This window comes from Phyllostomus hastatus, unplaced genomic scaffold, assembly GCF_019186645.2.
Source record: "Phyllostomus hastatus isolate PE091 unplaced genomic scaffold, TTU_PhHast_1.1 phas_contig_148, whole genome shotgun sequence".
NCBI classification, from domain to species: domain Eukaryota; kingdom Metazoa; phylum Chordata; class Mammalia; order Chiroptera; family Phyllostomidae; genus Phyllostomus; species Phyllostomus hastatus.
Genome location: NW_025333607.1, coordinates 8,289,090 through 8,303,112, shown reverse-complemented (window position 1 = coordinate 8,303,112; position 14,023 = coordinate 8,289,090). Strand labels below are relative to the sequence as shown.

Genomic DNA, 14,023 nt, shown 5'->3' with positions numbered 1-14,023 from the left:
CTCTCAGAAGTGACATTACCTTGCTTTGTCGCGCCTGCCATGCCTTTCACTAAAATGACGTGGTGAAGACGTTTTAATTACAGCGTAACACTGAGCAACCATAACACTAGGTGACATCTTCATTGTTCCATTGTAAGGTAACAGCTTCTGAAACTTATGGACCAGGGTCATTTCTCTGTGCTCTGCGTGAGTGGGAAGAGGCTCATTTTTTGGAGCTGGATTGTCTCACCAGCAGGGAGTAGCCAGTTGTCAGTCAAGCCTTCCGAGCTGTGAAAGGCAGAGGAATTTTCCTTTCAAATTCCTATGGCAGCTTTTAAAATAACCACCACGAAACAAGAAGAGTGGGCAGAGTATACATCTTTTTATTTCTGTAGACTGTTTCTGTTGATGAATGAGGAGCCAGGAAGGGGGAGACTGGATATGTGGCTTAATCTTGCCTGTTACATGTCACTAAATCTCTTCTTTCTCACTCTGTCACCTCCTGCTGACTTGGTGTAACTCGGATGGAATTGCTTCCCAGGTCCCCTGCCCTTCTTTCCTCTTCCCAGCCGGCATTCTGGCGTTGGCGTGTAGGTTATATGGCATCACATCGTTCTTAGAGGGACCCTGGACCACTCCCTGTCTTTGTGCGCCCCTCAGGCTCCCACTGGCCTTCACCGAGGGGTCTTGCCCTCCTCTGTCTGTGGTTCGCACCCAGTGCCCTCGCCACACCCTCAGTTTTCCAGCGTTGGTGGAGCCTGTGGTCTGTTCTCTGGGCACGGCCATCCTAACAACACATTCCCCCCCCTACTGCCGTCACTGTGTCTGGAACTGCACACCCTCCTTACAGGCCCCCCATTCCACACTGCAGAGATCCCTCCTAGGCAACCTAGCCCGTAATTCTCACCTGGTGACCGTGCCCAGGGCTGAGGGTCCTCGGGAACCCTTGGGCTCTCTTTCACCTCTCTCAGGCCGCCATGGTCGAATTCACTGCTTCTCTACTGAGGCTGCGCCACTTGCTGCTGCTGGCCATTCTGTGACACTGGGCCCCGCCCTGGCGCTGGGAGGGAAGCGGCACAGGCATCCTTCTGCCTTTGAAGCCCCAGATCATGTGGATTATTCTGGAATGATGGCCTCTGTCCCTCTGTGGCAGTCAACCAGTACTTTCTGCTGAATATCACAATCTGAGAACTCAAAAGATAAAAATCAACAAAACCCTTTCCTGTTTTTGAGACTAACCTGAAAGGCGTAGGTCTCCAAGGGGGCATCCCCCCTCAGTGTTCTTTCACAGGCTTTGCTTGGAACGAAACCAATTTGCCTTTTATGTCACTAGAGCTGCGTATTCAGTGTTGGTTAAAATCATGCATAGTTCTGGTTAGACGCCAAAGCAATCTGTGTGTTGATTACACATGATTCACGAGCACTGTCTCATTACACAGATTTCCCAGGCACAGGAGCCACGTTGTGTGGGAAGAAAGGTCAGGCAGTGTTTGTGATGCAAGGACCCTGCCTTTGATGGGGCTCTCCAGCTCTCCACGGGAGCCTCTCCGCCTGGTTCCTGTTAGGACATCTGGATGCTGAGGGCCCAGAGGGGCCCCGCTAATGTGCTCAGCAGGAAACTGGAGCAGTGGCCGAGGAAGCCAGTAATCGGAAGTCACATAACCACACCGGGCCGGTCTCATGAACGTTAACTAACGTTGGAATGCATTTCTAGAAGAGAAGTCAGGCCTTTGGCCTGTGAGTTTTAATTGAATTTCTGCCTCTTGGCCTTCTCCTCGAGGGAGGAGAGCAGAATAAAATCTCCTAAAATGCAGTCACAGCCTTGGCGTGTCACAGGGAATCACAGCACCAACAGAGCAATCACTTGAGAGCAGAGTTCCCTCCAGGTGCCCAAGCCCAGGGAGTCACACCCAAGCTCTCATTTCATTATTCTAGCTGCGACCCAAATGCCATCTCATTCACTCTACGCACTGGCTAGGACTGCCATCATCACAAAGGACCACAGACAGAGGGGCTCAAACAGTAGGATAGTGTTGTCTCGCAGTCCTGGAGGCTGAGTGTCTGAGACTACGGTGGCAGCAGGGTTCATCTCAGGTGAGGACTCCCCCCTTGGCTTGGCGATGGGCACCTCCCCGTGTCTTCTCGAGGTCTTCCCTCTGCATATATCTGCGTCCTCCTTTTCTCTTCTTTTTTTCTTGTAAATTGATTTGCATGTGTGTATTTATTTTTTTTAAGATTTTATTTATTTATTTTTAGAGAGGGAAGGGAGGGAGAAAGAGAGAGAGAGAGAGAGAAACATCAATGTGCGGTTGTTGGGGGCCATGGCCTGCAACCCAGGCATGTGCCCTGACTGGGAATCGAACCTGTCACACTTTGGTTCGCAGCCCGTGCTCAATCCACTGAGCTAGGCCAGCCAGGGCTCTCCTTTTCTCTTCTTATAAGGACACCAGTCATATTAGATTAGGGCCAAGCTCTCTGATCTTGTTTAAGCTTAGTTACGTTTTTAAATACCCGTCCCCAAATACAGTCACATTCTCAGGTACTAAAAGTTAGGTCTTCAACATAGGAATTGGGAGACACAATTCAGCCTGTAATATTCACTTAACTCTTCAGTGTTTTACTTTCGCTTGACTCAACCCTCCCGCTTCCCAGTCATTCTCCATTGCTGGCTCTGCTCGCGGCCATGTGCAGTGTGCCTCCCAGCATGCCTGTTCAGTGACAAAGGTGACAGAGCTATCCAGTTCCCATCTCTGGGTATACTGTCACATGTCAGTCCACCCCCAGAGTGCTGGCTGATGCTGCCAGTTCTCAGCTCAATAATGACTTGAGAAATCTGGGGGTGACATCTTCTGTTGGAGCCACAACCTCCGAAGCTATTGAGCAGTCTTGAAATTCCAGTCAGTGCTTCAGGTCAGGTCACAGTTTCACCATGGAGCTCAAAGGACCTTCTGCGTTTCTTTTGCTCTTTCTCTGATATTCCCAGACTCTCCCACACAAAGCCCCCCACTGAGTCATTCAGCATTGATCTACACTCCTCAGGTGATTCGCGCCCGCCCCCCCAATGGCCAGTAACGAGGTCCTTTCCTCCATGGACAATGTCCGTGAATAGTCATATGCATCTGGCAGTAATGTGGCACCCTACCACTCCCCATGGGGGCCCCGTGGGGAGCCAGGGCTTTCACCATCACCCGGGGGTAACCAGGCCACTCCACCGCACTGTCAGATTTTACTCGCATGTGACCATAATGAAACAGCAACCCCTTCTCCCCTTGAAGGAGCAGTGTCAGAGAAAGCAGAAAATTTACTGGGAACATCATAGACCCATATAAATGTAGGTAACAGATCTTTGCCAAAGGCAATACAATGGAGCAAAGACCGTCCTTTCAACAGATGGTGCCGGGACAACTGGGCATCCACATGCCAAAATAATAATAAATCTAGACACAGACCTTACATACCTCACAAAAATTAGCTCAGAATGAATCACAGACCCAAACGAAACATAGGAGAAAACCTGTGTGACCACTGGTATGGATGGCAACGATGTTTTAGACACAGCACCAAGGCTGCCATCAGTTGAAGAGACAATTGATAGGCAGACATCATTAAAATGAAAACTTTCCATTCTATGAAAGACAGTGTCAAGAGAATGAGAAGATAAGCCACAGACTAGGAGGCAATAACTGCAAAAGACACATCAGGAAAAGGACTGTTATCCAAAATATACAAAGATTTCTTAAAATTCAACAAACAACCTGATTAAAAATGAGCCAAAGGCCTCGTCACGTACATCACCAAGGGAGATGCACAGAGGGCAAATGAACGTGTGAAAAGATGCTCCACATCATACGTCATCAGAGAAATGCTACTTAAAACAACAAGATACCATGACACACCTGTTAGAATGGCCAAAATCCGGAACACTGACACCACCAACCAAATGCCAGCGAGGCTGTGATGCTGATAGGGACGCAAGGTGGTACGGCCACTTCGGAAGACAGTTTGGTTGTTTTTTACCAAACTAAACTCACTCTTACCCTATAATCAAATAATTATACTCCTTGGCATTTGCTCAAGGGAGTTCAAAACGGTCCACACAAAAACCTGCACATGGATGTTTATAGCAGCTTTATTCATAACTGCCAAACTTGGAAGCCACGAAGATGTCCTTGCTCTTAGCCAGCCTGGGCTTCGTCACCATGCGGTGGGTGTTTTATAAGCAACTGAAGTTTATTTCTCACGGTTCTGGGGGCTGGAGGTCTGCAAGCAGTGTGCCAGCATGGTTGGGGTCTGGTCGGGACCCCCTTCCAGGCTGCAGACTGATGACTTCACGTGGAGGAAGAGGGCCGAAGCGTTCTCTGACCTGTTCTTGCATTTCCTTTCCCCCCTCAGCTTTATTGGGTTATAACCAACAAATGAACATTGCGTATATTCAAGGTGTACAACATGATCTTTGAATATACTTATACATTGTGATATGATCGCCACAAGCAAGCTAACCAATGTGTTTGTCATCTCACATACTGTCTTAGCAAATTTCAGTAAAACAATGTGGTTATTAACTGCAGTCACCAGGCCGTCCACTAGAGCTCCAGAATTTGTTCACCCTGGGTACCAAAACTGTGGATCCTTTGACCTCCATCCCTACCCCCAACCCCCAGTCCCAGGCAATCACTATTCTATTCTCTCATGAATTTGACCTTTTTAGATTTCACATTGTAAGTGAGATCATGGGGTATTTGTCTTTTTGTGCCTGGCTTATTTCACTTTAGCATAATGTCATTCGGTTCTTCCATGTTGTCACAAATGGCAGAATTTCCTTCTTTTTTAGGGCTGAATGATATTACTCTCTGGATGTCACATCTTCTTGATCCATTCGTCTGTCGTGGACACTGAGGTTGTTTCCATGTCTTGGCTGTTGTGATTGGTGCCACAGTGAACATGACAGTGTAGATATGTCTTTGAAGTGCTGATTTCATTTCCTTTGGGTGTATGCCCAGAAAAGGAATTTATGGATCATATGGTAATTTTTTTTCAGAAATTTCCATACTGCCTTTCTTACTGGCTATACCAATTTACATCCCCACCAATAGTGTACGAGGTTCCCCTTTCTTCACATCCTCATAAACACTTTCTTGTAATAGCCATTCTACAAGCTGTGAGGTGACAGTTTTATTGTGGTCTTGATTTGCATTTTCCTGATGATTAGTGATGTTAAGCACTTTCTCACATGCTTGTTGGCCATTTGTGTGTCTTCTTTAGAAAAATGCCTATTCAGGTCCTTTGGATAGATTGTTCATTTTTTTGCTATTGAATTGTATGAGTTCCTCATATATTTTGGATATTAACCCTTTACTGGATATATGATTTGCTTTTTTCCTAATTTTTCCTTCTTGTCCCTAAAATCACAAGTCTGCAGACAGATCTCCTTAGAAAGTCAATAAATGTTCATTGTCCATTATTACCACTCAATGATGATGATAAACACCATCGTTTGCCTATTTCAAGGAACTAAGAATAACATTGGGAAGAAATATTGTCCAGATATGTAGATAGAGAGTAGAATATTTAGCAAGAGATCTTGAGAACAGTCATCCTCTTAAAAAAACCTGGATTATGGTAGTCATTAAATAAAATATATTCATAATGCTGGCACCGTGTCTGTGCGGTTCTGAGGGTTTAGCAAATGTACTTGGGCAGTGCAAGGAGTCTGCTCATTCCCTGGAAGGGAGATATTGTAAAGGTTAATGACTTGCCTCAGGAATACTTGGGCCCCTTCCATTGTAATTAAGAACTAAAGTTTTCATTAATGACTTTAACAGAAATTGCAAAAAAAGGTTTATTTTTGTAAAAGACACAAATGTATATTGTAACATTTCCATTGCTTACAAAGTCCTCATATATCATATTTACAAAGATTTTATGTTATTTATATATATATATATATATATATAAATATATACTCTGTATGTGTGTGTGTGTGTGTGTGTGTGTGTGTGACCCTCACAGTCAGGTTCCGGGTGTGGATAACTCTAGTTGGCAGTGTCTGTAGACAGCAGAAAAAGGCAGGGTGTCCCACATTTCTCCTGGGTGTGATCCAGGATTGAAAGGAAAAGGTCGTGGACTGGTTCAGTGTGCAGGTAGTTGGAAACAAAATTGGAGACTTGTTTCAGCCCTTCGGTCTGTAGGAGAACTCAGTGAGAACTCAGGGTTCCCAGTCCAGCAGCATCATACATCAGCTGAAGGGCGAAAGCAGGAGCAGAAGTGGGAGCGAAAGAAAGAGGAGCGATGTGCCTGGGGTATTCATTTCTATTTGGGCATCTTGTTTCTATGTAAAGTGACAACAATATGCATGAAAATAGTTGTACAAACATTGTGTGGTCAGAACTGCGATATAAAACTACACGGATCCCAGTGAGGGTGTTGTCAACTCAGTGGATGAAGGTGACGGTCAAGAAAAGTGTGGCTGTGTCATTGAATCTTGAGTGTCCTGAAAAGAGTGGAAAGACCTTTCGGTCAAAGGGAAAAGTTCTATGAAGACACAGAGGGTTGAGAACAGTGTTCCAAACTGACAACCAGTTTGCTCGGCTGAGGAACGGAGACGGGATGGGAGGTGGACAACCGGAAATGAGGCAGGGACCATAAGGCATTGGTCATGCCATGCTAAGAACTGTGCTTGAAACAAATTTCGTACTCAGTAAACATTTATTCAGCCAACAAGCGAATGAATCACTTTACCCACTGCCGGCAGATGAAATCTTCATGTTTAAATATTGCATATTTAATAAGTTACTAGTTGGCACGTTGGCTTGCTGAGGGAAAGTGATATGCTCACACTCCTTTTCTGTACTCCATATACGGCTGATCTTTAATCTCTGACTGTCAGCATTAGAAACCTTCTTACTAATGAGCGCCAAAAGTCGAGAGTTCTGAAAATTAATATGTAGACAAATGTTCACATCTATTTGTGTTTTTCTTTTTTCTTTTTCTAGGGTCAGACATTGTTCAATGGTTAATAAAGAACTTAACTATAGAAGATCCAGGTAAATAAATCATTTTCCCATTGATCGATTTATTTTTGTGTGTGATTTTAAGAAGTATGTTTCTCGGGGCCCATATGAACCTGAAAAATTATAATTACACTGAACTTTGCTTTTAGCATTTATACAAATGTTATGTAGTCCACATATATTTCTCTAAAATTTTATTTCATATATGTTTATAATTTTTCACATGTTTGATATTCCATTTTATATTTTTTGATTCAGTTGATCGGTGATTGTTAGAATGGATGAACTGTATATACATGGTCATGAATAAGTGAACAAATAATTTATAGCAAGTGATCATGAAGTAATGAAATTTCCCTTCATAAAACACGTAAATCTCATGAATTTATAATTTTGCCTTATTTCCATTTTTGCATGAGGTTTTTTGCAAACAACATTATTTCCCGTCATGCCCATGTGATTGTTTTAACGCTGTTATTTTAGTCGCAGCCCCCTCCCTGCGGTGGGCACTATGTCTGCTCGCAGCCCCGACCTCACCCCCAGAGGCTGGGGACGGTGTTGCGCTGCGGAGAACAAATCCCTACATGCGTGAGGTCTACTTAAGGACTTCTAGAAAATACCTTGTGAGAGCCTTCACGTGTGGCAAACAACTTACCTTACTGAAATGAAGATACGATGCACTGGTTTAGAGAAGATGCTGAGAAAAGAAAACAAATGGGTTATAAAGGCTGAGCATGACCTGGCAGAGAAAGAGGGCAAACCTCTAACTGCGCAATGCCCCCCACCTCTGATTAGGAAAGAATTCCGTGTGGCCCTGCTCCCACCTCCGATTACCAGCACATGGGGATGCAAAGTCACTGTTCTTCCTCATTTTGAGCTAACCTTATAAAGCCATACTATCATAAAATATAGCTCTAGACCTAAATGCCTGTATACAACCCCTGTTCCTTTGGTACATGAGCTTTTAAAACAGGTATCCGAGCAGGTTAAACAGGATAAAAACAATTCAGTCAAGATGAAGCAGCTATTGTCGGCATCCTACTATTACAAAGTGAAAAGAGGTGATACTTCTTGGGAAAGGAAGCCACCGTCTTACCAAGTTTATGTTATAGCCTCATTTAGGGGCATGTCTGACTTTATAAACTGTAGCACCAGATGAATGACACCCCACCCCAACCCCCCCCAAAAAACACAGATTGGCACAATCCCTGGTGATGAGGGAACTACTGATTTGCAAAGAGTATTATTGCTCAAATGATGAAGCTGATTCGAAAGAATACTTTTTGTAAGTTAAGATTAAAAGTGTATTTCAGTGACAGCATGAGCAGCAGGGAAAACATACAGATGTAATACGCTAGTAAGACACAATTATTGCTTCCAATTCATACATGAGATATGATTATAGCTATAATGTATATGAAAACTGGTTGTATTTGCTTGTTGAACTGTTTAAAGGTGTTTCAAAGCTTCATTTGAAGATATATAAAAAGATCAAATGAATTGTGTCTGGGAAGGACCATGTGTATCCTTTAGTCATATTTATGACAGATGAAAAGTTAGGGTTTTTGTTGGTTGTTTAATTTTTTCTAATGAGCTGATTTATCCTCTACAAAAGCTCTATCTAGATTTGAAGATGTGTAAAAAGCATCGGTGATTGTCCTGAAAGTAAAACAGATTTTGCACATCGAGAATGAATCAATCTGGCAGCATGGTTCAAATTGATTAAGTTCAGGAGCGTAGGTGATATCGTGAAAGTTACTTTCCTGGTCTCATGGATAAAATCAATCATACCATTTAGAACTGCTCGTGAAGAGAGACTGAATAGTTGTGGTAATGCCAGGTCCAATTTTGATCCTATAAACCATCTGAAAATATTTAAAAATAAGAGAGAAACCCATGCCAGACTTCTGCTGTTTTATCTGGTGGTCAGGTGGGTGTTTGAAGACCTCTGGAGATTATCTGAAGTGCTACATATCATATCAGTAGCTTCTTGAAAGAGGACTTTGGGGCCAGTTGGGAGAAGAGGCTACGCCTGGCCATCGGAGCAGGTTCTGATGCCCCATTTGGAAATGGGGAGAGGGTGCCATGATCTTCAGGGTCTTATCCAAGACCAGTAAGTCCAGATGACTTGTACATTTAACGTTCAATATTTCATTAATGAGTAGCTAACACATTTTCATTGCTAGGACAGCAAATCAGTGCACATGTGGCTGAATATTCCTTAGAGATTTTGGTACTGTTAGACAATTGGTCGTATTGCACTATTCATTTAAAATAAAACTATAGGTGGGCCTTCTGTTAGAATTTAGAATGACTTTTAGCTATGTTTACACACACATATAGTTCACATATTCATAGTCTAAAATTATTGTATATTTCTACCTCGAGTCCATTTTTACATTTTATATTTTTCTACAAAAATAATTTCTTCATTGCTTATTGATGCTTTTGTTCACTTAACACATGCTTTCTGGATCTTTACCCCAGGCTGGGCACTGGGGACACAGGATGATATCACCGTGTGGCTTCCTGGGTGGCCCACTCTCGGCTTCTCTTCCTTCTCACTGCCCACGCAGCTGGCCCTCAGGCCACTGCAGCGGCTCTCCGCCCCCAGCTAACCACTCAGTGTTGGCATGTCCCGATTTCTGTCCTCGGCGCCTTTCATTTCTCCACATGTGCATGCTGCTAAGTGACATATGCTGAGGTCTCCCAGATCGGTAGCTTTCATGCTGACCTCTCCTTGGTGCTCCAGACTCGTCTGTCTGATGCCTTTGTCACCTCCCTTCTGAAGGGCCACACTCAACACGCCCCGAGAAGAACCCTGATTTGCTCCTTCTCGACACTGCCCCTTCTTGTGTAGCCCAGATCAGTGACAGGGTCGATCTCCCACCCAAGAACATGCTGTGTCTTCCCACGTGTTCCAGCTCGCTTTGCGGTCTTTTAGGAGTCTTTTCAAGTTTCCTCGTGTAGGTTTTGTGCGTTTCTTATTAAACATATTCCTAGTCATTTTACTTTATGTTACTGTGGGTTTACCTTTCTAGTATAGCTAATTGTTATTGTCTGCATATATGAAAATTACTGATTTATATATGCTAGTTGTATACATTACTACTTTAAGAAATTTAATTCTTGTTGGTATTTTTAGCTAACGTATTGTAAAGCTGGACTACTTCCTCCAGCAGCTTGTGAGGATTGTACGTGGTTCGGTTCCTGAGCCCTGGCATACCTGACAGTAACTTTTGTTGCCTGCGTGTTTGTTGACAGTTTGGCGAGTTACGGAGTGGGACAAATGAACTTGCGTCTCTAAAACACTGCAGTTATGAGGTCGCTGCTCGCATGCATTCCATACATGGGCATATATGGCATATATATGTGAAAGTTTTATGTGTATAGTTTTTCGTATACATCTTTTCCCCCTGCCTAGATTCCTATGTCTTCCCTCTCTTTGAATTCAAAATATAGATACACAATTGCAAAGGATTTATACGTTTCTTTCCTTTTTTCCTTTTTTTGGTGTGCTTATATGATCTGTTCAGTCATTGAAGTCTGTTGATTCAGGTTTGCTTAAGTTGAAGGAAAAATGTCCTATTCTGTTACTGAAGCCTCATTTTCTAAAGTAGATATAATAATTGCACCTATTGCTTCATGCTTTCCTGAAAATTAGAGAATTTATAGATATAATATATAGAGCAGTTATCAATGTACCTATTACATAATAATTGCTCAGAAAATATTAATAATTATAGTTTTAAATCCATTTTTGTTGTTATATTTAGTTATTATTTTTTATAACAAGCCACCCTCAACACAGTGGCTTCAAATAAACAACCATTTTATTTGGCTGCTGATTCTGCTGCTCAGCTGGTCACTTCCTGGCTTGGGGCTTCTTGGCTGATTCGTGCTGGGCTCTCCGCCGGCGGGTGCACAATCTAGGACGTGGGGCGCATGTGGTACCCGGTAGGCTGTCGGCTAAGCACACCCCACCCTCTCCTCCTCCGAGCCCTGGCTTCTTACTGCGCTGTGTTCGGGCTTCCAAGCACAACACAAGTTTCTGCTTGTCTCACAGTTACTGGTTATTTTATCTGCAAAGGCAAGTACCATGGCCAAGTTCAGAGCCACTCTAGGGAAGGACTGTCTAAGACCGTGGATGCAGAGGGGTGAGGACGAATTGGGGTCACTACTGCAACAATCTTACATATACACCCATATTTCTGCTTTTCAAAGCTTCCCACCCATACCATATCCTACTACCTTTTGGCTTGGGTTTGCAAACTTTGTCCTCCAGAACATGCTGATTTTTTTTTCCTTAGTAGAGCATGCTTTATGTCTGACACCATGCCATGTTAATTATGGATGATATTTTGGGTAAATTTGAAAGCTTTAATAAAGTTTGCATTCTTTACAAAATGATCAAAAGACATCAGTAAGTTCTTGACCTCATCCTGCTCATTTGTAATCCCTGCTGCCATTCACGGAAGGGGTCACCCTTGCCAAGCTCTTGAAGCGATGCTAACCCAGGTGAGAGGCACCTTAAGACCCTCTCAGTCTTCCTCATAGCTGCGATTTGAAATGAGTCTCACCTGGACCGCTGGATATCAGAGAATGCATTTCTGTGGTCCCTGAGTGGCAGCCTGCTTTCTCCGCCTTCCTTCTTTCCATCAGCCCGCACTTCTCCAGATCCCAGTGTTCTTTGAGAGGCGTCCTGGCGTGGGAGACAACTCATGGGCTCTGCAGACAGACTGGAGCTCAGATCCTGGTTCAAGTACTTGCTGACTGTGGGGAATTGGGCAAGTTACTTGATTTCTCTACTATTTTTTTCTTCATTAGTAAAAGGCTTTTAATGCTGTGTTTTGTGAAGCACAAGTGAGTGCCAAATGCAGGTGTAGCCAAATCTTGATGTTATTGTAATCAGGTCAAGCTCTTTTCAAACTCTGAACATTTGCAAGCACATTTAACTCAATTAAATTCTTTATGAATGCGTGCAATTTTTTTAAAGTTGCTTTTTTTAGATTTTATTTATTTTTTTCTTAGAGAGGGAAGGGGGGAAGAAAGAGAGAGAGAGAGAGAAACCTCAATGTCCAGTTGCTGGGGGCCATGGCCTGCAACCCAGGCGTGTACCTGGACTGGGAATCGAACCTGCGACACTTTGGTTCGCAGCCCACGCTCAATCCACTGAGCTATGCCAGCCAGGGCTAATGTGTGCAATTTTTATATTAGCATTCAAGCTCAACCTATTTCAGGAAGCGTTCTCTCCATAATTCAGCTCCTATTGGCTTTTCTCTACCCTAAATAGTTACCAAGAATATTTATACCTAATACTATTCAATTTGATGCTTAATTTTATTATTTTCTTTTTTATTTAGACAATGGTGCTGGTCTATTTATTATGTTAGTGGAATCTGAACAACATAATGGTAGAGGACACACATCTGCACCATAAATTGACTGAAATGACAAGATCAATTGGTTTTCAATAATAACTTGATTATTTTTTTAATATGGGAATTCACTGAAGGGACAAGTTATGATAACCAGTGATTAAGTATGTATTACCCTGAATAGATGGGGAAAAGTGAGGAGAAAGAAATTCTAAATGAATTGTCCAATTTTTTTTTTACTTTTTTAAATGATCTGTTCTGCCTTTAAACTGAACCCATTGTAAAAGAAATAGCCTAAAATCAAAACAGAAGAATAAGATTAGGGATAAATGTGGACCCAAGCTAAAAAATTAATTTTGAATAGTAGCAAAAACACTTTTAAAAATACCTGTGAAGATTTAGATTCAGACAAGTCAACCAGATGTTTTGCTTACACATCATCAAACTGAACTGAATACCTTAATTGTCCCTGAATTAATTAAATCAATCCATTGTGCTCACCACTATACAGATTCTGTCGCCTGCCTCACAGTCCTGCCACAAAGCCCGTGGAGAAAGTGGTCTAAATTCTGTTCATGGATAAATAACAGCGTTGCTACAAACTACCTTTGTTTCCCCGCCTTGGTGTACCCGTGAGAGAATTCACAGCCTGGGGACCATGAGATGTATCAGAATAGAGAAAACCGAGAATGTCTCCTTGTCCTTGACAATGCTTTGGAGTTGCAAAGCATTGGGTGTTTTTCCAAAGCACGTTTAAGTAGGTTATTTCCTCTGGTGACCTTCACAATAGCACGAGTAGCCAGGCAGACATTTTGTGCATTTTACATGAACTGTCAACAGAGAGGATTTATGAATGCCCAAAGTCATAACCAAACCTGTCCAGCGAGATAAAACCTTGGTCTCCCCATCTCTACCCTGCGTGTCTGTCCCTTTTCCCACAATTATTTCGGGCCCAGAGTCTGCTTTTCCACAAAGGGTTGGCAACGAGGAGAGGTGGCTGCGTCCCCCGGGCCAGATGGTCTACTGCTTAGTGCCCTTTGGAGTGAAGTAATTCATCTGCTTGGATTTGGTGTTATATTTACCTCCATCACCCTGGATGTATCCTGTATTAGTGCTGTTTTGTATGTATTTCAACTCCTAGGTATTATAGGTTAAAAGAGAGAGATCTTTAACATGTATGCTATTGAAGTTACTTAAAACAACAGCCTCACTTGTGTGGAGAGAGCGTAGAAGCCTTCTGAGCCCATAAAAACACATTATTATCGTCCGTTCTGCAAGCTGTCATATCAGTATGAAGTAAATAAAAGTGACCCCTTTATTATTTGCTGCTCCAAGGCTAGGGGACCATTCTATGAAAACTTTCTGGGTTTCTAAGGCATCATTAACACTCTGAGGACAATAGTCGAGAAATCAGATTGCAGCCATCACGTAAGCTCTAACGAGATTGATTAGTTTGACCTAGTTTGAGAGAATAGGTATTACCCAAGCATACATCTTGCAAATGTGCATTTTCTGCTATAAATAATGCCTACAGGAAGAGAAAACCAATAAATTCCACATGTCTTTGGGCAACTGCTCCTAACTCATTTTCCTGCTGCCACAGCCAGAGCTACAGTTATGTCCACAGGGAATAGTATGTGTTGTTCTTGTTATTTT

General features: G+C 42.9%; 1 protein-coding gene across 4 annotated transcripts in view; it reads left to right on the top strand.

Annotated features, from left to right (window-relative positions):
• RGS7 (regulator of G protein signaling 7) overlaps window positions 1-14,023 on the top strand; it is a 304,285-nt gene that overhangs the window by 201,707 nt on the left and 88,555 nt on the right. For 3 of the 4 annotated variants that reach the window (XM_045860383.1, XM_045860368.1, XM_045860377.1), the window contains exon 4: window positions 6,972-7,022. The exons of the other annotated variant lie outside the window; for it this stretch is intronic. In XM_045860383.1, coding sequence (XP_045716339.1) covers window positions 6,972-7,022 — 51 coding nt within the window. The remainder of the gene's footprint in view (window positions 1-6,971; window positions 7,023-14,023) is intronic. 4 annotated transcript variants of the gene reach the window in all.